The sequence below is a fragment of the Formica exsecta genome, unplaced genomic scaffold (assembly GCF_003651465.1).
Source record: "Formica exsecta isolate Colony F162 unplaced genomic scaffold, ASM365146v1 scaffold174, whole genome shotgun sequence".
In the NCBI taxonomy this organism is placed as follows: Eukaryota; Metazoa; Arthropoda; class Insecta; order Hymenoptera; family Formicidae; genus Formica; species Formica exsecta.
The window spans coordinates 268,079-293,781 of record NW_021849056.1 but is presented as its reverse complement, the minus strand read 5'-3'; the positions used below and the strand labels follow the sequence as shown (position 1 = coordinate 293,781).

The 25,703-nt window shown below is 32.8% G+C and overlaps 3 protein-coding genes across 5 annotated transcripts in view; all 3 read left to right on the top strand.

The window, feature by feature from the left end:
* LOC115233379 overlaps nucleotides 1-25,703 on the top strand; it is a 249,668-nt gene that overhangs the window by 166,545 nt on the left and 57,420 nt on the right. The gene's annotated exons all lie outside the window — the stretch shown is intronic.
* LOC115233382 lies at nucleotides 301-4,688 on the top strand. Its single transcript, XM_029803762.1, has 7 exons — nucleotides 301-1,034; nucleotides 1,264-1,513; nucleotides 2,838-2,947; nucleotides 3,214-3,333; nucleotides 3,482-3,631; nucleotides 3,703-3,765; nucleotides 4,402-4,688. The coding sequence occupies exons 1-7, from the start codon at nucleotides 923-925 to the stop codon at nucleotides 4,575-4,577; spliced, it is 981 nt and encodes a 326-aa protein (XP_029659622.1). The 5' UTR covers nucleotides 301-922; the 3' UTR covers nucleotides 4,578-4,688.
* On the top strand, nucleotides 12,512-17,404 carry LOC115233381 (kielin/chordin-like protein). The gene is made up of 7 exons (XM_029803761.1): nucleotides 12,512-12,668; nucleotides 13,371-13,614; nucleotides 13,715-13,821; nucleotides 14,359-14,478; nucleotides 15,634-15,783; nucleotides 15,877-15,942; nucleotides 16,614-17,404. Exons 1-7 carry the CDS (start codon nucleotides 12,545-12,547, stop codon nucleotides 16,793-16,795), a joined length of 993 nt encoding a protein of 330 aa, XP_029659621.1. The 5' UTR covers nucleotides 12,512-12,544; the 3' UTR covers nucleotides 16,796-17,404.

Below are 25,703 nucleotides of genomic sequence, written 5' to 3'. Positions count from 1 at the left end.
GCGGAATTTGTCTGATACTGCGATTGTCTTTAAAGTAAGGCCGTTTTCTATCACCTATAATCAAGATGGTTTTTTATTTTTTTTTTTACTAAAATAGACTTTTTTCTACAAAAATAGCCACATTTATCTAAATATAGAGCGTGCAATATTAAAAACACGAATATTTATTCTTGGAAAATTATATTTAAACAGCTTGTGCAAATTTGCAATGAATTGACAGGTGCATTGCTCTTTGGATAATGTATTATGTGCCTCATATAAAGAAAAAAAAAAAAAAAAAAAAAAAAAAAAAAACTAATATGAATAGTGATTTTTAACGTGCAATAATTCGAAAGGAATTAGATAAATGTTCCGAATAGTTGCTTATGAGAATATATTAGATAAAAATATATTAATAAATTAGAGCTAATTTGATTGTACATTTTATAGGACGATTATTAATTATTATTTCGTATAATCTTACGTTTAAATCTAAATTTTGATTAAACTGTTAGCTTTGAAACCCACTTTCTATAATCATCAACAAATTTAGAAATAATGTATTGGCACACATATTAATTTAAGCATATATTTTTTTTTCTTAATAATATTTCGTATAAAAATTATTTATCTCGGCATCTTTATAAAAATTTCCATTGTTGTTTACTAATAATAGTCCCATTATTCTTTTGATGAGCAAATGTTTTCCCTTTCTCCGTATATCAATTTCTACATGTTTCTAACACAAACAGATTTTCTCTTATTCTTTCCTTATCAATTCTTTCGTTCAGATTTCTTCTCACTCTCGTACGTGTGCGTATTTATTTTCCACGCTTTCCCGCAATCTCCTTCTCCCATTCGCGCGTTGATCATTGCCACGCATTTCGATCCCTCTCCGAATAGCAGCCGCGAACGAACATAAGTAATAAATACTGCAACACGGATGGCAAAGAGCAATAAAGTTCTTGCGCCGTGCCCGATCATGTCGCGCTATGTTTTTCTTATTCAAATATACGTCTACGTGGCATTCGTCGCCATCGTCACGGCTGACCAGGGTGAGTCAAAGAAAAAAAGATACTTCACCATCCTGTCATTTTTTATTTCATTTTTTAACTATTTTTGGAATAATTATCTTATCTCAAATTAATCTCTCATTGCATCGGTGGATTTAAACTTGCTATAATCTAAACGAGATTGATGAAGCTAAATTCAATTGTTTAGATCATCTATCTACAGTGTTATTTTTTTATCAAATTTTTACAATTCTTTCTTTTTTTTGTAAAGCGGAATGCAATAAAACAATATGCCCGGGACCGTTGAGATATTACGAGTCTCTCCACTGCAAACCTGTGTACGAAAATGAAGGTGACTGTTGCGCGAGAAAATATAATTGTGATCATCTGAAAGAGAAATCTACGAACAAGTGTTATGTTAATGGTAAAGAGTACGAAATCGGTGATGATCTTAAGCCTCAAGACGCGAATCCATGCGACATCGATTGCACTTGTAGACGTGGGTGGAATGATGATGGAGTGTAAGTACGATTTTAACATATAAATAAATTATTTTAACGTACACATATTATTTATTAATAATTATTATTATAAATTATTTTAATGCACATGTGTTTGTATGCAACAAACATTTTTTGTATAATGCAATGTACAGTTTTAAATAATCATGGCATAAAAATGCGCTATCATTTCACATTTTAATTGAAAAGTCTTCTGCAAATTCAGCGTGGCAATCATGAGTATTTAATACGAACATCAGTCATTCAGTGTATTTTCTTTCGATATTATGAAATATTTATGTTACATTATTCAAATCACATTCTCTCGTCTCAAGAGTGCAGAATTATTCTATCGTAGCAACACGTGTCAGATGTGTCAATATATGAGCCTGATTCGCATCTTGCACGGGATTTCTTCATATTAATAAAATTGAATTTTGCGCGCTCGTTTTTTATATAGGCACTTATTAACGGATTTTTGCTTATCAAATAATTTCACACGTGTCACTCATCGGAAACTTTATTTACTCCAGATTTTATATTTTATTTACTTCATAGATTTTTCATCTATAAACGATCGTTGTGCCTTTAAGGATGTTTTGGCTGTACAATAGTAGCAAAAAACTGTCAAAATTAAAAAAAAAGAACATCTTTCTTACATTTATACTGTTTAAAAAATCAAATAAATAAATTCGGATTATAAAAAAAAATTAAAGTATCACAAAATAATATGGTTTTTGACGTCTTCGTAAAAGAAAATAGTTGTAATTAATATTTTTTCTAATTTATAAAAATTTTTGATGATGAATTTGATCCTGAAATCAACTGCAAGAAACAAAAAAAAAACGAGTAATTTGCAGAAAGAGAGACAGATAATATTTGTCTACAATTTATAGTAAATAACATTTAAACGAGTAAGTGGATTTAAATCAAGTTTTGCACAAATATTTATTAGAGTTTCCTTATTATATGTGAAAATTTTTATTTTGCTGGCAATGTTTTTCCCTTGTCAAATTTGTCAATAAGTTACAATACGCGATTTTCCATAAGAATCAATATTAACTTTAAATTTAAATAATTTGCAAATTGTTAAGAGAATTGTGCTCAGGTTTTGCACAGATATTCAGAAGAAATAGTAGGACAATTTACGAAATTTTTATGCTTTTGTCAATGTTTCGACATATGACACATAAATCCTTAATAAAATTTATGGAAACCATTTCGACAAAATTTATTTAAACACAAAGATATCAAATCTTGGTCGTATCAATTATAACCAGATAGGCGATATGAAAATGAAATTTTAAGATTCTATTTATTCAAATCGTACAATCTTTTTGAGTAGTGCTGCGTTTGTATGTGCTGGCGTTGACTGTGCCTACGGGCCAACACAACCTGGTTGCTATAAGCGGGGAAACCTGACAAAATGTTGCGATGACGGAGAGGAAATTTGTCGTAAGTACATTATCTTCATCGAATGTCATAAATTTATATGAATTTATATGTATTTATATATATACGAAATTTATGAATGGATCATTATATATAGAAATTATCTGCCTCAAAATAGCATGTTAGAAAGTTTAAAACTTGATGCAAATAGTTATTCAAGAAGTCACACATTATATTTTTTAGTAATATATTAAAGTAAGTGGTACTTAAATATAGTACGTACACTCGCATAATATGAATATATAAATAAAATTCTTGATATATTTCAGCTGAGAAACTGGAAGATAGAGCTACTTGCGTTGTAGATGGAAAGATATATAAAGATGGCGAGTATTTCGAAGTGAAGAATGAATCAGAGTTAAATTGTATCTGTCTACCGGGATACAAAGGTAAAAAAAAAATACATAATATTTTAATTACTTTTTAATAAATTTATTTAACAACTTACTACATACTTATAATTCACAGATAATTCTCAATCAAAATTCTCTAAAAAGATATTTATATCAATTTTAATCGGAAATTTAATATTTTTAGGTAAAAATGTTGAACCTTTCTGTGTCAAACCCAAACGTCCATATTGCAGTCCTGAATTCCGTGATGCAAGCGACATTCGTCGAAACTGCGCTCCAGTATTTTATAACAGTCAATTGCCTCAGATCGATTGTCATTTAGGCACAAGATGCCGTAAGTTTTCGAGAACGTATTTAACTTAACTATTTTGTATTATAACTTAATTATTTTGTGGTATTTTTTAGAGAACGCTAATGACACTGTAATTCATAATCATGATGATTTGAAATCTGACGAAAATTTGGATGGTACGTTACTTTGTTTTTTGAGAATATTTAATCATTTATTAAGCATATGCAATTTTCAAGTAAATGATTTTTTATACATTGAAATATTTTATATAAATTTCACATTCGTGTATGTAACATAACTGGAGAGGCAATCTTTTTGTTTTGCGCTAAAAATCTGGTTTCATCTTTTCTCTCTTTCACTTTATTTAATTGCGATATTTTTATTTTGTGACAAATCGATTCGGCAATTACGAATATAGTGTGAGATAAATATGAAGTATTGATACGCGATTGAACATTCAAGCGATACTGATTACATCTATGCTATGAATCAAGGCAAATAGGAGGTAATTGCGACAAACATTGCATGCGGGTAACGAACAACGCGCTAAATCAATTTCCGTAGCGTGTTTATATTATGATCCTATCCAAAATGAGACAACTAATTTTAAAATATAACTAACTTTATCGCCGTGCTCTCAATTTAGTAAATACAGAAAAATTTTGTTAGATTGCTTTAATTAATATGCTAATAAAATTAAATAGATATTCAATTTTAAATTAAAATTTTTTAAATAAAATTAAATTTTTTAAAAATTGAATATCTATTCATTTTAAAAAATATAATAATATATCGAGATTTCTTTCTTCTAGACGAGAACGTGTGTCTGTTCGGTAACCTGAAGATGCATATTGGCGACGAATTGAATAGAGATACGGATTATAGTTCCGTTTGTGTCAAATGCATTTGCGAAGTGCCGCCTGTACCAACTTGTCAATTTTTGCCGGATAGCGAATGCGATGTCACAAAACATTATCCAAATTTCTAATCGACATATAAGTTCTAAAATATCTTGATCATCTTTGTCTTATGCGACTTAAGATCTTTGTTAAATATTTCTAAAAATTTTCAATAATAATAAAATTTTGTTTTATATCGACTCCTTTTTCTCATTCTCTTTCTTCATGTTTTTTTTTTAGTTTTCGTGCATATTTCTTTTTTATCTCCCACGTACATATCACTCTTTTTTTTCCATTGGGGCGTTGATCATTTCTTTCAGAATTATTTCCTATCTCTCTTCGAACTGGCAGCCGCGATCGAATAGAAGTATAAATAATGCAGCGCGGACACTAAAGTCGATAAAACTTTTGTGCGATGCTCAATCATGTTGCGTCGTATTTTTCTCTTATTGAGGTACGTGCTTACGTGGCTTTCATTGTCGTTATCATGACTGTTTACAAAACAAGTTGTAAAAAAAAAATAATATTTCGTTTTCTTGTGAAAAAAAATAACTTGGAATTTTTAAGCTGTTTTAAAAATAATTTAAAATTAATCTTTTATTATGTCGGCGGACTTAAAATCGTTGCAATTCACGATTCTAAAATTTTTTCTTTCTCGTGAAGAGGATGGTGATATAATGAAATGCTCACGTCTATCGACGTATTACGAGGCTCTCTCGGTTGGTAAATCTATGTACGAAGAACAAGGCGACTGTTACGCGACAAGCTACAACTGTGACCACCTGAAAGCGAGATCTCTGGACAAGTGTTACGTCAACGGCAATGAATACGAGATCGGCGAAAATCTTGAGGCTAAAGACGCGAATTCTTACGACATCAGTTGCACTTATAAACGCGGATGGATTGTCGACAGAATATAAATAGAACTTTAAAACATAAATAAATCAAATTATTTTAACATATAAATCCTATATTAAAGTTTAATATATAATATGTAAAATATTCATTTAAATCTTCATTATCAATGGAACATAAAGACATATCACAAATTATGTTAAGTGGGGAAACTGGCAGATAAGAGCCAAGGCACGGGTATCGGTGCGCGAATTTATTATTGTTAAATTTTATTAACTAATGTGCATTAAATATGTACGTTTCAGACCATTTTTGGGTCCATCTCCAGCATGGATATAAATATATACAGATTAAACTGGAATTTTAAAATTTGACATACACAACATTTGCAGTTGCAATTAAATTTCAAATTAAAAATAATAATCAGAAAGAAGGCTCATTAAAACTCGTAAATAAAAAATTATACTGTAAATCACCGACTATATATGTGTGGCGATGGCGTTTGAACTTTGTCCACTTATTTGTACAGATTTCATGCGGGTTTTAGTGAGCCATCTTTCTGATTATTATTTTTAATTTGAAATTTGATTGCAACTGCAAATATTGTGTTGTCTTTTATTATATGCTTTTGTTTGTCAAGTTTTGTCACGTATGTCAAGTTTTAAAATTCAAATTTAATCTGTATATATGTTACGTCCGGACTCGTGGAGAATTGAGTCGGGATGGAACGCAACTTATACTTACCTCGAAACACACTCTCTATCTTTTGCGAGACAAGTGTTTCCGAGTCGAACGAACAATACGGGCCTTAGACAGGTCAATGACCGGAAGGGTCGCTCTTACTCTATCGAAAGGCCGTTCGCTCGGCGGTCCCTTTTTGGTAAAGGAACTGAATCCTTTTTACCCGGGACGGGACCCTGTGCAATTTCGGATAACAAGAAGGAGGTCGGGTTAATAAATTACTCGATTTTAAAATTTAACATTACATTTATTCATAAATAAAATGAATGATTTTAAAAGATAAAATTTAATAATGAATTATTAGGCTCAATTTATAAAACTGTTATTATAAAATAAATTTTCTTAAAATCTAATGTGTAGTTATGTTCGTGTGTGTATGTGAAGGTAAAGGAAAATTATGTTCTTGCGGGTGATACATTAATGCGGAGGACATCAACCGGAATTAAATGGGGAAACTAAAATCTGGATTCCGGTTGGAAGTTTACAATAATCATTTTAAATACTGATATAAATTATTAGAAAAAGGAAAATTGAAAAGTAGGGAGAAAAAGGTAGGAGGACTATTGGAGGTCTTGGAGTTCTACTGTAGAGGGGGAAGGGAATTTCATCCAGAAGACCTCGATGGGGACGGCTAAAGGAAAGCGGGAACCAGGGACAAAAAATGGAATGATCGAGCCAGGTGGACTAGTGCGAAAAATATAATGGAATAGGTCAAGGTCTACTATATCCGGACCGACGCGATAATTCTCGTCTGTAAGAGATACTGGGTAAGGAGGAAACTGATTTAGAAGCTATCTGTACCAGTTTTGTCTAGCCTGTTCTTCGTGGAACTCAGACTCTTCTTCGGTATCGAAAGATCCCTGTTCGGGATCTTTGGTTCCTCTTTGAGGTCCTGATGGTCGAGAGATGGTGGGTAGTCGAAGGGGGGAGGGGGAATAGGATTTCTCGGCGGTTGCTGGAATTAAGGGAAAGCAGGCGAATATCCGGAGGGAGAAGGGGGACCAGGATTTTCCAGCTGTTGAGGAGATTCAGGGAAGGTAGGTGAATGTTCAGAGGGAAGAGGAGGAGTAAGATTGCCCGACTGTTGAGGGGATTCAGGGAAGGCAGGTGACGGGGGACGCTCGGGGGAAGAGACGGGTGAATAAGAGGGGGGAGAATAATGAGGAGAAGAAGTAGGAGGACAAGGTGGTAGGTTGTGTATTTTGTGTGTCCGTGTTTGCTTATTATATATTCTAATTAAACGATAAGTTCTTAGATCGAAGGAATGCTTATCTAGGTTAAATTTCTTATAATCTATAGTGTAATTAGAGTCCGCGGCCGCCCAAACCAATTTTTTTCTCAGCTGTCTATTCCGATGGTTTCGCGACCTTTTGATGGTTGCGCGCGAAGATTGATTTAATCTTTCCACTAAGAAAAGGGGCCGTGATGAATAATGATAATAATGAAATCGATTGTGAATAAATTCTTAATTCACGAAACAATTCTTGGAAGTTTTCTTTAATTAACTGAATAACTCTAGATTTCAGATCCGGATAATAAAGAAAGTTTATATTTTATATTTCTATATGAAAATTTTCGGAAGAACTGGGAGTAGAAAGGATGACAAATGTAATTGGGAGTCGCTCTGTAGAATACAGGTGACTCTTAATTGCAGGTTGGAAATCACGAGTAGCTCTGCGAAATATAGGTAACTCGTGGCGACGGACGGGAAATCGGGAATCGCTCTGTGAAATACAGGTAACTTTCGACGACAGGCAGGAAGTCAGGAGTCGCTCTGTAAGATACAGGTAACTCTCGACGACTGGCAGGAAGTCGGGAGTCGCTCTGTAAAATACAGGTAACTCTTGGTGACGAACGGGAAGTGGAAAAAAGAGGATTTGAGATAATATTTCAAGGGAAGAAGTATGAGGATTAAGGAGGAGAAGGTTGCACAGGGAAGCAAATCAAGATCTAAGTACGAAGTATTGAAATGAAATACTGATCGATCCAAGAATTATTTCGGAATACAAGACGTAAAATATAATAATATAACAAAAAGGGAAGGATAAAAATTGAAATTGTTCAACCCACTTACTACTTGAGAATGCGTTGATACTTGTAGTGACTAAGTGTGGTTCGGCTCCAGCTGTCGTGGCTGATCAGAATGGGCTTGGCAATGATGGCTCGGGAACCCGGTTTATTGTGTTGCTGATTTAAACACGGCTTGTTGGCACTTACCACTTACGTATCACTAAGTCTTTCACTTTTATTTGAACTCGGTCTCTGCACAATTTAGAGTCGCGGGAAAACTTGATCTCCGAGCTGACTACTAGCTAAGTAGTGAGTCGGTTGAAGAACGAAAACGGAATGAATTTTCGAGCGAGGATTTCGCGTATCCTCGAGTCTTAGTATCTCTCCACGTACCCTCTCCATTAGGCAATCAGAATTCTTTTTTAGCAAATCAAATCTTTACTATTTACCCTTCTCATGAGTAGGAGGTGCTACCCTTCCAGAAGAAGGTCCAGAAATTACGTCTATTGGTGTAGGCTTTTGTTTTTAGAAGTTAAGTCCAGCCTATTGGAGAGTCCGTTATAATCGGCTAAGTTGACATTTTTATTATTCCCGTTGAAATTTATCTGAAACAGATAACACAAGAGGGTGGTCTAGCAGGCGAGCACATGGTGTCAAGTATTGCGAGATCTGGTTACGGATCTTAAGCCCGTTGCGCAGACCTTAGAGTTGAATATTTGATCCATCTGTTTGTTTTCCGTACGCACATGGTCTAGATTTCTAGCGTTCGAGGATCTCTTATCTTTGTTTAAAATTTTCAAATCTTTGACGTGGGTCTTAGTCCCGAAATATTTATTGATCCGTCTCATGGTTAAAAAAATGTATTTTTTTATACCAGTGATAGAGTTTTATGAAAGAAAAGAATCGTGGAATCTACCGGACGTAACATTTATTTATATCCATGCTCAAGATGGACCCTAAAATCCGAAACGTACATTTTTAATGCACATTAGTTAATAAAATTTAACAATAATAAGTTTGCGCGCTGATACCCGCGTCTTGGCTCCTATTCGCCAGTTTTCCGACTTAATTGTTCTTACCTACCGCTGTTATTATGGAAAATAATTTACTTTATCAATCATTATTATATATCATTATATATTCAAATTACACGTAACTACCATAATGATCTAACATATTATCTCTCTTACCTTGAATCTTATTTTGTGTGAATTTTCTGAAACGTTTTTCCGTATCTTCCATATTTTTCGAGATATTTGACTGGCTCTTTTAAAATGGACCACCCTGTATGTATATATACATATATTCTAATAAAAATTCACACAAAATAAAATTCAAGATAAAAGAGATAACTTGTTCGATCATTATGATAGTTACGTATAATATGAATATTATAATGATATATAATAATTTTTATCATAATACTTTTTATTTTATTAAATTACACGAAAATTATCGGTATTTCGATGAACCTTTAACACAACCTAGATGCTACAAATTGAGAGATCCAACAAAATGTTATCCCGAGCAAGAAATTTTGCTATAAATACATTCTCAATCGAATGTCATACATTATTCACGACGAGCGAGGTAATCATTACGTAGAAATTATCCATATTAATCTCAAATTACGCTAATAAATTTTTAAAATTGAAATATTTGACATACATGTATGAAAAATGAAATTTATATCCGTATATTTTAGCATAACTTGAGAGACAAGTTCGCACCCAAAAATCCAATTTTATCTCTTTTTTTCTCCTAATTTTATAAATAGTAGATGATGTATGTGATATTTATAGTAGAGATTTATTATATCGGTGGTTTATAATATAATGATATATTATAATGATATATTGTATGATGATAGTAATTATATATTGTAAACCACCGACGATAGTGAGCCATCATTTTGATTATTATTTGTAATTTAAAATTTGACTGCAACTGCAAATGTTATGTATGTCAAGTTTTAAAATTTCAATTTAATCTTTATATATTTATATCCGTACTGAAGATGGATTAAAAAACGTTTGAAACGTAAACTTTTAATGCATATTGGTTAATAAAATTTAACAATAATAAGTTCGCGCACCGATATTCGCGCTTTGACTCTTATTTATCAGTTTTCCCGCTTAATTGTTCTTGCCTTGAGCCTATCGCTGTTAACAAATTATTTTCATTTAGTATACAGCCTGTTCGTCGTACAAATTTAAGTAACCTTGGTATAAAAACGTGCTGTCAATTCGACAACCGTTTCACATTTTACCCCAAAGGTCTTCAATATTTTTCTGCAGATATCGCGACAATTGTGAATATTTAATACGGATATTTAATACATTACATCGTCGTGCAGCATATTTTCTTCCAATATTATGATGTACGATATACTGAAAGATTCATATACGGCGTCACATTATTCAAATTACATCACATTTCCTCGTATATGTCGACAGTTTGGAATTATTCTGTCATAATAGCACGTGTTAGATATGTGAATATAATTCACATCTTTTGCACGGAATTTCTCATAAAATATATCGCTTAGCGCGATTTATTGTCGTTTCTTGGAAGCTGCTTAACGTTTAATCTATTCTATTCATCAAATAATCTTATACACATCGTTTAGAGGAAAATTTATTTCCTTTATAGGGTTTTCAGAAGTTTCTTTCATCCATAAATTCATTCAATTAATTATTAAGTTAATAAATTTCGATCAATTTATTCGAATAATTTCGAAAATTTATTTTATCAAATTTTATTTAAAATTTGATAAAGATACGAAATATTTATAGCGTCAATTATAGATAATACAGACAACATGCAAGAACAAAATTATTAAATCCTTTTTACTTAAACCATATAATCTTGTTGAACAGTGCCGGGTAGTTTATGCGCACGTGTTGATTGTTTTGATGAATCTTCAACAAAACCTAAGTACATAGATTGAGAGATCTAACCAAATATTATCCCGAGCAAGAAGTTTGCCATAAAACATTCTTAATCGAATGTTATAAATTATTCACAAAGGGCGTGGCAATTACTACGTAAAAATTATCCATATTAATCTCAAATTACGCTAATAAATTTGTGAAATTGAAATATTTCACATATATGAGTGAAAAATGAAACTTATATCCGTGTATTTTAATCTAACACGAGAGACAAATTCGCACCCAAAAATCCGATTTTATCTATTTTTTTCTTCTAGTTTTATATGAATAATAGATGATGTGTGTGATATTTATAGTCGAGATTTATGCAATATATGTGAACCAATTCGACAATTACGAATATAGTGTGAGATATAAATGAGGCATTCAACATGCGTTTGAACGCTCAAGCGATACTAATTACGACTGTGCTATGAATCGCGGTAAATAGGAGGTAATTGCGACAAATATTGCACGTGAGTAACGAATAACGAGCAAAATCAATTTATTGTGGCACGTTAATATATTATAACACCATAAAATGAGATAACAAGATTAAAAATATAATTTTATTATCATTCTAAATTTAGTAAATAGAAAATATAAAAAAAAATTGCGTTTGAATAGATTAATTGAATTGATGTGAATTATCTTTAATCTTAACATTCGATAATTTTCTTTTTTTTTTTTAAAGAAGAACGAATATTTATTTGATAATCTGAAAATAAAGATTGATAGCAACTTGCTGCTGTATTGACAAATACCGCACTGAGAAAAAAAAAGTTGTTAACTTGATTAAATGCTTTCAACTGATTACTATTTCTTTAATTGAAATATTTAAGTATTTAGATTAAATACGATATTTCAAATCTAACATGATATATTTGACTTAAGTACTTAAATATTTCAATTTAAAAAAATGGTAATCAATTGAACGCATTTAGTCAAGTTAACAACTTTTTTTTCTTAGTGCGATAATTAAATAAAATACAAAATATTATAATAGAAATTTAATTAAATACGAAATATCGTAATAGAAATTCACATAAAACAAGATTCAAGGTAAGAGAGATAATTTGTTCGATCATCATGGTAGTTACGTATAAATTGAACGGATATACAATGATGACTGATAAAGCAACTTATTTTCATTCTCTTTTCCTCTTTGTCTATTTATAGTATTTTATCCTTTATACATGTGCTGCATATGTATCCTTATTGTTCATCAATTTTCTCTCTCTCTCTCTCTCTCTCTCTCTCTCTCTCTCTATGCAGGTTCTCTTTCACACCCATTTTCATTCTTCTCTAGTGCGCATATTCGTCCCTCTTCCTCCTCTTGGACATTTCCCGACTCTCATACATGTGTTTCATTCCGGCGCACACATACAATACGCGTACGCGTATTATTTTCTCCTTCTTCCATAATACATCATCGTATCTTTGTCAATCGTGCATATATTATCTCTCTCGGGGCCACTTTCCATCCCTTCCAGATGAGCCGGTCACTCGAAGTATAAATGACGCAGCGCAGGCACATATCGCCAAAGTTTTCACGCTGCTCGATCATGACACGTCGTAGTTCTCCTTCTCTTATTCAGATATGTGCCTATCTGGCGTTCGTCACCATCGCAATCGGCCAAGGTGAGTCGCAAACAATAGACAAGACGATGCGATGGAAGTGTGTTTTTTGAATATTGTATTCACCGTAATCGTGAAGCAAGGATTAAAAAATTATTTTTTTCAATTCGATATTTTGATGTGATCTTAGGATACAGCGTGAGTATTGAATAACAAAATCATAATGAAATCGAATTAGAACAATATAAAATATAAATATGAAGTAAATATAAATATGAATGTAATTTTTTCATAAAAAACATGTCAAAATTATTAGATAAAAAATTTTAACTTGATGTTTATTAAATATTGCGTTTATAAGACACATTTTATCACATCATCAAAACATTCTTGTATTCTAACAATAAAGACAAAGGGTTATACATAAAAAAAAAAAATATATATATATATAACGTAATAATCTCTTCATTAAGTAATCTGTCAATTAGAAATTTATCTTTATTAATCTTTTCGAGATTTGTAGAGATGCTTCCGACGTTTTTTCGGAGATATCAATCTAATTTGGTAATCGTGCGAATTTTGACATTTTGACTTTATGAATAATTTCATCCGTTCTATAATTCTGCCATACTCAAAATTAATTTCTCGCTACACGAAATTGTTTCACGTCACAATTTTAAGCACGCGGAGCAGATTAATAATCATTTGCTCTTATCTGGATAATTATTTTTTGTCAAACTCTTTTGGTCCTCCCTTTCCGAAAAGACAAGTGCGATAAAACGAAATGTCCTGGTCCATTGGCGTATTACGAGGCGCTCGGTTGCCAACCCGTGTACGAAAAAGAGGACAGTTGTTGCGCGACAAAATACAACTGTGATCATTTGAAAGAGAGATCCAAGACCAAGTGTTACGTCAACGGTAAAGAGTACGAGATCGGGGAACTCCTCAAAGAGGAGGATGCGAATCCTTGTGACGTCGGCTGCACTTGCAGAACTGGATATGATGAAATGTAAGTACGACTTAACATTTTTCTTAATTGTTTTGTGTGTGTGTGAGTATTAAAATCATTAAGTTTTTACTTATTTAAACTACGTTACTTTTTTGGACAGTGCTGCATTTACATGTGCCATAGTGGATTGTTTCTTTGGATCTGTAAAATCTGGTTGCTATAGACAACGTTCTCCGTTACATTGTTGTCCCGGAGAGGAAATCTGTCGTAAGTATAGTTTTTTCGAAAGCTTTAAATTTTTTATATATTTACTTGCGATAATTGTTAATTATGTATGTGATTACTACTTGAAAGATGCATGCACACATATGAAAATATTAGTATTAAAAAATAGTGAATTTAATTTTACACCATTTATTTTTTTCAACTATACGCGATTGAAATAATAATTAATAAAAATTCGCGATATAAAATTTGTATATATATTTTTTCTATAGTATCTTAAAGTGTCGACCGCTTTTTTATCACTGCTTTTTTTCTTTTTTAAAAATGGCATTTTTGACATTAAAAATGTAGTAATTTTTTCATTAGCATTTAACTATTACGAATAGAATCTCAATATATATTTGTGTATGTATGTATGTGTGTGTGAACTGTATTATTCAGAAAGTTATAAAATAATATTGTTTTAGTATAATTAAATTTTGGGTTTACAAGTTACATACATTATTGCATTTGTTACGAGTACACTTCTATAAAGTATACTCCACACGTAATATGTACATAAAAATATTTACGTCACAGCTGAAAGTCCCGAAGAAAGGCCTACCTGTAATGTAAACGGAAGGATATATAAAGATGGGGAATACTTTAATGTAGAAAATGACCCAGAATTAAACTGCGTGTGCCAAGAAGGATATAAAGGTAAATTTATAATGTGTATATTTATCGTAGCTATAATTAAATTCGCGATTATATCTATAATACAGAATACGTCATTTAAATTGACACATTTAAATATCATAAAAACAAAGCATTTTATAAAAAAATGTTTCAGACAGAAGTTGTTTGCTTTTGAGGGGGGAAGAGAATAGCATTATTTATATTTAATTTGGTGGACGTTTTGAAGGTCATTTGAAGGTCAATTTTATTTTTTTCGATGGAAACCCGTATTTTTATTGCATATTTTTATAGCCCTTTTTAAGGCCTTTCTAAAACACTATAATAAAGTATTTTTTCATTAAGTATTGTTATGCCTCTAGCCGCTAAGGAAGAGGTCTTTAGGGATTTATACGCCCAAAGGATTAGGATCCACGCTCGAAATAAGACACTCCCGGACGTTAGGTATAAATTGATATATTCCCTGATTCTAATGCTTTGCTTTAATCAGCTCTTTCTCAATCTTTTCTGTTCTACTTTACTTGTTTTATCTTTTAATATTAAGAAATCGGTCGGGTTACGACAGTATTTTTCGAGTTATTTTATATCTCAATCTGACATATTTTGATATAAAAATATAAAAATATAAAATATCTTCGTAAAATATTTAGTTACTTATTCGCGATTATAATAGTCGGGCGCGATACGTACGGTATATCGATACTAGTGGTATGAGCGAGCGAGTAGCGAGCGATGTTAATGAGCTATGTTACTGAGCTAGCGTCGGTGCATCGCGCGCTCAATATATATTAATTAATTAGGTCGTTGATTAGGGAGGAGTGTGGTGTCCCTGACGGGGCATGTCTCGTGCTCCGCTCGTCAGATGTCTCGTCAACTGCTTACTCAGCTTCCGAGAACTTTTCATTAAGTACTTTTTGAGTTATTTTATATCTCAATCTGACATATTTTGATATAAAAATATAAAAAATATAAAATATCTCGTAAAATATTTAGTTTTCGATAATCTTACTGTACTTTTGTCTGAAATATTGTTTATAAAATGCTTTGTTTTTATGATATTTGTGACAATTTAAATGCCCTGTACATCACAATAATATGCATATAATAATCTTAAAATGTATTTTTAATTCAAATTTATGTAAAATCTGAGTACTTTGTATCAAACTAAAAATTTTTTAGGGGAAAATATCGAACCTTTCTGCGTGAGACCTAAACGTCCATATTGCAGTCCCGATTTCCGTGATGCGAGCAACATTTTTAATAAGTGCGCTCCGGTTTATTATTCTAATCAACCGCCACAAACAAGTTGCAGCGTATCTTCGAGATGTCGTAAGTTCACGATATGCGATTTTGCATTTTATGCACATAACACGATCTTATACGAATTATATTTTTTATTTTTTTTATTTCTTTTATTTTTAGAAAACAATAATGATACTGTTATTCACAACGAGGATAATTCGAAGGCTGCTGACGGAACCCTTAATGGTATGTTTTATATTCGTTATTACAAGTAAGATAGTAACATGGAATGACTCTTGAAAGATCTCAATCGTTCAGTATTCTCTCATTAATTTCATTAGTCATACATCGACTCGAAAAGTGTGAAGCTTTATATCTCGTACGTGTCTCAATTTATCGAACTCGCATAGCTATAATGTTGCGATACAAATGAACACATTGTATAAAATATAAATGATGTATTGATACGCATTTGAACATTCAAGCGACACTAATTACGACTGTGCTTTAAATGGCATGAAATGAGAGTTAATTGCGAGAAATGTTGCATGCGGGCAGCGAGAAGCAACACGCAAATCAATTTCCGTTCTATAAAATGATCATTAATTAAATCATCGTTATGAGTTTACAAAGCATAGGAAATTATGTTGTAGATGTATGTTGACGCGCCATTAGTATTCTTGAAACGCTCTTGACATCATAACAAATTTATAAGTTTGTTTTATTTATTTATATATTTTTTTCTTTTCTTTTCTTTTTTTTAAATATCAAATTTTGAGGTGAGTCAGCTGTAATTTTATGCTCTAATATGACGTGTAGCTCGAAAAAAATTATACTTTCTTAGAATATGTGTGTTTTATTATATAAGGCACACAATTATATGTATAATTATATAATTCAGATTCTGTTTCTTCCAGACAAGAACGTTTGTTATTTCGGTAACATGACCATGCACCTCGGTGATGAGTTGAATCAAACTACAGATTATAGCTCCGTGTGTGTTAAGTGCGTTTGCGAGGTACCGCCAACACCCACCTGTCAGCGTTTGCCGGATAATGAGTGCGATGTCACAAAGCATCCGTCATTCAATGGTTTTTAATTCTTTCAAATCTCTGATAATAAGATTACTTGCGTAACTAGATTCAGAACTGCATATTAAACTGATGCGTAAAAAAATATAAGAAATCTTCCTTTATATATAAAAAATGTAATATAATTTTTATGCACTTTGCTTATATTGTACAAGTATATTTTTATTTATAAAAAAATGGATTAAATTTTTTTTTCTTCTCATTTTCATAATTATAAGCAATCTCGAGGATCGATTATTTGATATGATTTGTAGAACAAAGTCACAACATTTCTGAATTTTTCAAAATATACATATCTTATTCACTTTATTATTAATAAACTGTAATTTTAAAGTCTATTAATAATTTACGATATAACAGATATTCACGCGTCTCCGACAAGATCTTCAATATTTTTTCTACTTTTCTTGCAATTATCAGTTTTGTTATGCGATATTTATAAATGAAAAAATTATTAAATCACTGATTAAGTATTATTATTTCACTTAATGATGTCAATACTATTGACATTGACACTTACATCGTTTCATCAATGTAATTCCATATAAATAATATATTTATCATATGAACTCTTGCATTTGTAAAAATAAAAATATCGTATTGGAAGCGTTATCATAGTATATTATGTTATCTTTTTTTTTTTACCGATGCAATGTTACGTTCGCGTCAGAATTATTCAGCCGATAATTTCCGCGGTCGTAATTTTGCGATTACCACAAATGTGAATGCTCTTGCTGTAATAATCGGTTTGCGCACTCGACGAATCAATTCTCATTTCAGATATCGTCTGGTGGTAGCACGCATCTGCGCGCGAGAATAAACTTAGCGACAGAGTCGTTTACACACTCCGCCAAACGTTTAGCAATTTCTCATTTGAACTCCTAAGTGGTTTTACCGTCGACACTTCGCAAACTCCTTTATTATGCGCGATTCGCGATTTATCGCAATGCGGTGGAAATGTCCCCGCGCCTCCCAGATGGAATGAATGCGTTTCAACGTTTGCTCAAACGAGCACGGTCTTTAGCGTTTTGCACGAATCAGTTAAAATCGAATGACAACCTCATAATTTACTGATTAAGCTAGTTAGCTTATAAATTATAGATTGCAATTGCAAAACGACAGCGACAGAAAACAGATCAACAAAAAAATTTGCATGCATTGAAAATGATATACGTGTGGAAAGATTCAACGTAATTAATGATGGTTGGCTAAAAACCACCGAATAGAGATATAAACAGAAAAAAAACAAGCCTCATTTTTTTCAAAATTCTGTTTTCTTTCAGATATTTAATATTTTTATATTTTGATTACTGTAAATTGATTTTCACTTAAAAAAAAAAAAAATAAATAAATTAAAAATATAAGAACTTTAGTATTTTTTATTATGTTAACAAAAAAAATATTATATTTTAAAAAATTTTGAAAAAACAAAATTGTTTTTTTTTTCTTCATTGAAAAAAAAAACATTTTTTTCAACTGTTTTTTTCTATTAGAAAAAAAAACCAGTTTTTTTATATCTCTAAAACGGAACTATCCAATACATCTTCCAATGACAAGATTAATAATTAATATCCTGACATTTTTTTTATAATGAATATTAAGCAGCTGCCCTTTCTTCTAATAGTTGTATAATAAAAGACTATTAAAAAAATTTTCTAAGATTGAAAGAGAGATATTCCGATATCGCATTTATTCCACTTATTATGACTTTCATTCCGCAATATGAAAGATGTAAGAATTTGTAATTAATTATTATTAATACGCGGATGTGTTTAATATTGTACTTCCTAAATAACTTTAAAATATATCACAAAGAATTTTTAAAATATATACTTGTCAAAACCAACAGCAGACTGAAAATTTTGATTCCAACAACGATCCAAATAATAGGAGAAATATCTCCTTCTCGCAACTCGACAGACGTGATTCCCATTGGTCGAGAGACAAAACGTGGATCGTACGCCGAGCACGCGCTGCAAACTTACTGTAAACGACCTCTCGGGATGACAATAAATCGGCTATATTAAGTTCCGCTTAAGGTACAGCCCGGCACGGTCGCCAGAGTTACCGGAAGTAGGCGGCGACGGTCTTGAGGGCACCGGTGAAATATGAAGGGTAGTATGAAAGAAGCGTCGGGAGCGTTTCCGAAAGTTGTATCGTCAAGATTGTTCAATAGGGATCTGTTGGAAAATCACCGCGACAACTGTCGGTCGCTGTGAATTTCGATGTGCTAAGCGCCCTGAGACAATTCTGTGATATAATTAAGAAATAATTTACAGAATGTCTAATTAGAAGATATAAAATTTAAAAGCTTTCTCGGAGGAAGAGAGAAGTAAAGTTCTCCAATAGTAAGTTGTAAGTCCATTAATTATCGGATTTCTATGTTTCACCGTATTATCATTTAATTCTTATTAAGAAACATTTTATCTTAAAAGAAACTTGATTTCTAATATAATTATCAAGATATTTAATATTGGAAATCAGAAAAGAGTTCCGCGTTGAATATATTTTACTGCTGGAACAATAATCATTAATTTGTGTAAAGACGTCGAGAAAAATAAATTTTATCAATTTTGTAATTTCAATTTAATAACTATTATTATCCGGAAATACACGTAATCACAAAATTAATTATTTAAACGATTCCATCAATGAAAAACTTTCTGAGAAGTGTAAATATCTAAGACAGTGAGACAGATTAGTATTATTCGAAGACGACCTTCGCACCCGCATGAACGTGGCCTGCATGTAAAACGGCACTCTCTAAGAAACATGTCAAGCGAACTGATTAGCTGATGGATCGCCCGACTCTATCGGGACAATTGAGAATGTACCGACGCGATGTAGAGAGACGGGTTCGACTGAATCCGGACAATGGAAGTCCTACAATCTGCTGGAACTAATCCCGCCATTGTCGTGCTAAATTTCTATACGAGATGCAGTTTGACGTAGTTCGCTGTACTTAGTTGATTGCAATGTATATATATATATATATATATATATATAGACCATATCGTGTATTTTAGGTAACATAATATTGCCGTTTAATTTGTCCTTTTAAGAATAAGAGAGAATAATCGTGGTCGAAGGTTTATATCATACATATATTCGATCAAACGCGTGAATATCCCGGTTTGGTCAGCATTATAAATCGTATAAGATTTTTTCAGTATTATAAATCATTTAAGATTTTTTTATTTAACAAAATCGCTTCATGGCCAAAGCATTTCGAAATAATTCAACAGAATGGCGTGAGCAGGAAAAAGCTCAAAAAATTTTCGATATATTAACACGACGTAGTTAACGCTTATCTGTTCTACTCGTCCCTGGCAGGCTTCTCGAAGCGGAATTAATAAAAAAAGTCATTAATAAAAAGTTACAGAGGAGAGGAGAAATTAAGGAACCATACGATCAGCCTGGTGGGCCGCATCGAAATTTAATTAATCCCCGCATAAGGAAAGACTTTCTCTTCCGTATCGCGACTGCAAGTTTTTAGCATCGAAGGTAAAGAAAGACAGGTGTTTCTCTGGCGCGGTGAAAAAATGTCGCAGTGCACAGTAGAAAATATTAGCTACGGGGAAAAAAAAACAAGATAAGTTAGAAAAGGCTTAATTTATGCGTCTAATTAATACTCCGGGAAGAAGTTGTCGTTAAAATGTAAAATTGCGCAACATAATATGCATCATTTTTACTATCAATTCTACAATTAATGAACAATAAATATTAAAAATATATTTAAAAAATGTCTGCTCATTGGGACATATTAATCATAAATATAATATTTATCAATTAAAAGTAATAAAAAGCTCTTTTTCTTTATAAAAGAATCTGTTCGGTCTATATATTTGCAATTATGTTTTCTAATAACCACGAATATTATTTAACGTCTTTCGCGCTTGGGAAAGCTCTCTTTTTCTAGCCACGTGTAAAAGCAAGTCTGTGGAGTCTGAAAATCTGGAAAGCGCGGAAAAACTCGCGCATCCGCCAGAGCTGCGGGCTGGCCGATGCATCCATAATTCATGCAGCAACGGCGGCAGCGGCGGTCTCTCGCATAAACTAACCCGGATACTAATTTCCCCGAGCTGCTACGTTGCTTGCGTCGCGCTGCGTGCTCGTTAAAAGAGAGAGAGAGAGAGAGAGAGATAGAGAGAGAGGCAGAAAGAGCGAGCTTGGATGCCGCGAGATGCAATTATGATAAACCGGGGGTGCCCCTCTTCCGAGAGCTTTTCAGGGCACGGTCTGCGAGTTCGGCGGGAATAAACCAGGAGCGCGTAAAACCGACCGACTCGCGTTCATCTATTCCGCTTCCGGTTTCCTGCGTTGTGTATATACGTGCCTCTGTGATTCCGCTGCCCTCCGATAAGCTTCGAGAGCTTCGGGAGCGGATTCAAGGGGTTGTTGCGATCGATCCCGCGAGACGAATGGCGGGCTGTTAAGCTTGTTGGGCCAATCGGGCACGGTGGGAGACGATGTTGGTGTTGCTGCGTTATTAATTTACTCCGCCGTAATTCCCGATTCGTTTGATTAAGATCTCCGAGCGTTGTTTGGTCATATTTATGGTCGATCGTTAACGTCGATAGGCTGGAGAGCGATGTCTCGCGGTTAATGAATTGATACGGATAATCCCAGCGGGATAAATGCTGAGAGCTTACGTTTACCCTCAGTTAGAATTGAAATTTTTCATATCGAAGCATAAACTCTCGGATTAGTCACATTTATTATTTATAGTTTTAATTACAAAATATATATTATAATTTTTTTGTGACATAATGCAATTCAATTTTTTTTTAAATTTTTCTACTGACTAAATATTTTTTATCTTAATAAACGAGAATTATATAAAAATTGTCAAAAAATATTTATCTCTCACAGACATTTAAATAATAAATAATAAAAAATAATATTCAAATATATCCGCTGTCAAAAAAACTGTCCTGCATAAATTAAATTTAAAAAAGCCGGGGCTTATAAATTGCGGGAGCGTAATTTTTACCTCTGGAAATCAATGACAGGCATGGGCAAGAGCGCTCATAAAATTTGCAAAATTAACGGACGAAGAGCTTAGCAAAGTGATTATAACATAACTTTAATAACTGTTTTGCTTGCCGCTATAGTGAAACTTTTTCGAGCAGTCCAATGTATACGGCTAAGAACCTGAAGAGCTTACGACAATATTGTGATTGCAAATATTTTTCTTGCCCGTTCCACGTCGGTCTGATAAATTTCGCAAATGACGGACGATTTACGTCGCGATATAACAGCGCGCTCCTCTTGTGCTCTCATTTTCATCAAATACCTGTTTTGCTAGAATTTACAAGCTTTCCTGGGTTAATTATCAGCGCTAGAAAAAACGACACACCTTATCTCTGCATTAAAAAATTATGCTCGCAACGGAAGCATCGAGAGAGAGGGAGAGAGAGGATATTATAATTGCATTACAATATCGCTTCCCGTACCGTCATAACGTTCTACGCTGTAATGGAAACTTCGTGAAACATCATTCCAGAATAATAAACGCATTACTCGTACGTCCCCTTATTTATTTATTTTCGTCCAGCGGCCTTTTAAGTGGCAGTATTTTATTCCGTTATTAAGAGCTGCCTATCGTCGTGTGCACTCGCGAGGTATTTTACCAGATTAATTTTTTTCTCGCGCGCAAATTTTCCCTGATGAATGCTTTGACGGATTAAAAGTTGAAATAAAAGTTCTAGCCCCCCTCCCCCCCCGCCTGCTACTTCGGCGCTTTCATCCGACAAATTACTTTTACGTTTCGCCGTGGCCTCGTCCGTTCTATCCTGTGTACGGAAAAGCGACGCAAAAATACGGAAGGGACGCGTTTCTGAACAGTTTTTCTCATTGTCAGTGAAATTCATCGAAATTTGTAATACTTGTTAGCATGAACGAATGTATCTGTGCTCTTAGAACAAATGTAAAATCGTTTTGTAGCATGTTTATCTCTCTCAAGTAACATTAAAGTTAAAAAATACACATATATATATATATTATTCATCTGCCACAGTTCAATTATTATTTTAATTGGTGACCTTTTATGTTGCGTCAATAATTCTAATGAGTAAAGTTATGTCGAAAATTCTCGTGAAATAATGTGGTCTGTATTTGCGTTATGGAAATGTGTTTGGAGATTTTATTTGGTCGAGAAATTGACTGATAATAGAGCGCGCGAATTAATATTCGATTAGCGAATAATATGCGATGCAATATTTGCATATAAAAGATTTTTCAACGTATGGGTTATTCATGAGTCGCCGCGCTTATCCGCGAAAATTCGCCGCGCAATATTTTTAATAATGCAGAACCGAAATAAAATTCCCAATTGAAATAAACAATATATATATATATATATATATATATATAACGGTTAGTTAAAATCCTAAATGGGTTCTCCGTCTCATGAATAGATTATAAATAGGAGTTATATTCCATCCAGCGTGAAAAATTGACCAAAGTTGTAACGTAAATGGGATCGATATATCGTGAAGAATATTAAACGATGATTAATCGTTTTTGTACAAGATTGTCGTCGTAATCGAACTATCTATAAAGTGCGCTTGTCTAACTGTAAATCATAACGCGTCGGGGCCGTTATAATAATTTACCATCGACGATCTCTATACGATATAATATTTGATTACTATCTATTAATTATGACTCGTGGAGGAGGGACGAGAGAGAGTAGAAGTGTTTCACAGTTCTCTAGAATCTAGGCGGAGATCGATATCAACGCGGTGCGTCATTACGATAATGCCGGTTTATGGGATCATTAATTATGGGAGCGTCACCACCACATAGCGTCGCGTAATGTCCCGTACCTGCTTCTGCGCTCTTGCTCATGAGAGATTGGTCAGCAAAGTTTGCGAAACTAGCAGCCATCTGGATCTCATCGCTTTCAAAGTTCGCCAAAGCAGTCGGTGGGAGGCGGGATTTGTGATCGCACGAAGAAAAGCGTCTATCTCGCCGTCAGTAATGGCTTTTGCAAGCTTTTACCGACGCGAGACGTTCGCACAGATACGCTTTCGGCGTACACTTTAAGGATGTATGTGTCATATGTCAAAACATTGACAAAAGCATGAAAATTTCGTAGACTGTTCTACTATTTCTTCTGAGTATCTGTGCAAAACCAGAACACAATTTTCTTAACGGTTTGCAAATTATTTAAAATTAGTATTGATTTTTATGGAAAATCGTGTATTAAAACTTGTAATAAAACTTATTGACAAATTTGACAAGGAAAAAACATTGCCAACGAAATAAAAATTTTCACATATATTAAGAAAACTCTAATAAGTATTTGTGCAAAACTTAATTTAGATCCACTTACTCATTTAAAAATAATTTACTAAAAATTGTAGAAAAATATCAGGAGATACACGAATATAATAAAAAATAGGCGTGACACATAAAGATTTTTGTTCACGGAGCTTTTCAAGGTCATTCCAAATTCACAAATAATGGAACCAACTAACAGATTTTGTAAAACCCTACTATGTTTCTTTCAAACATTTTTCAAAAAAATCAATACCTTCCGAGATTTGACTATTCGGCAGCCCGAATTTTTCATGTTTGACTGGTTATAATTCGATAACTGTCCATTATTGAGCTTTGTGCCCATTACATCTTTTGTTCAGTAAGTCATAAGCTACAACATATGTAAAAACCAATTGATTTGACCGGGACAGATTTTCCATATGATTAGTGCGGGGTTCTTTATAAATAGATTTTAAGAAGATTATAAAAATTCCTTGAAAATATGTATCACGAAAAAGAAATTGTTTACTTGTTTACTGTTGTCTCACGTTTCTGAAAACAGCAACGAAAAGCTCGATGCTATTTTTGTTATGCTTCTGGGATCGATGGAATGCATCTTTGCTAGCTTTCGTGGAGCTTTCAGCGAGACGATTCGATTCAAGTCATGTAAATATTTTTCGTCGTAGAATTGAATTATTTCGTGAATAAATCGTATTCTAAAAAAGAAGTGAAAAATACAAGTACATAAAAAAATGCTTATATACAACAAATAAAACTTCAAAACTATAAAAAATCATGACATATATAGGGTGAATCACTAAAGGTATTACAGGCTAATATTTCTGAAACTGAACGAGATTAATTCAACTTATATATTCCGCTCAATTTAGATATAGCTTGCATATTATCTTTAGTATCGCTGTTAGCGGTCTAGTATCATATAAAGAAGTCTGTAGTGTCAATGACACAAAACTCCGATTAATTCTGTTTTCGCAGTGAATTATGCGTTTCATTTATCATTGGAATTATCAATTTGAATTAGCACGAGTGTTATATAAATGAAAAGTACCCTATGTATATTAACAAGAGCTTTGGCACTCTAAATAGAAAAAGATAACAACATTGGATACTGTTGGATGCATTCAGCGAGTGTAGCTGTTTTGTAATCATTTATAATTTTCTATTGAATGATACTGTAACGATAAGTGCTCCATTAAGTTGCAACATGTTTATTCAGCAGTCTCCTATGTTTCTAATACATTAAAAGTACACTGCATTTAAGTGCAATGTGTTAAATAATATTAAGGATTTTTATTCTGGCAGAACGGCAATTGGGCAGCTCGCACTTTGAAGAGGATACTCGTTAATTTTTGTTTTACAAAAATTTTCCACGTTCTAGAAGGTGAAAATTAATGAGACTATTATATTCATAAAGGTAAGATCTTACTCTACTATCATTATTAATATATCGCAAAACAACGTCCTTCTAATTGTTGCAATGCATTACACAGCATTTTTTTCTTTACTAGATTGCGATCCTCTTTAGGACATATTAAAATTGTAGCATTTAAGCACTTCTACTGAATGCAGCCATTGTCTCTTTTAGTACAATCAGAAATCTTATGTCTTACGGATGTTATAAGTTCGTGT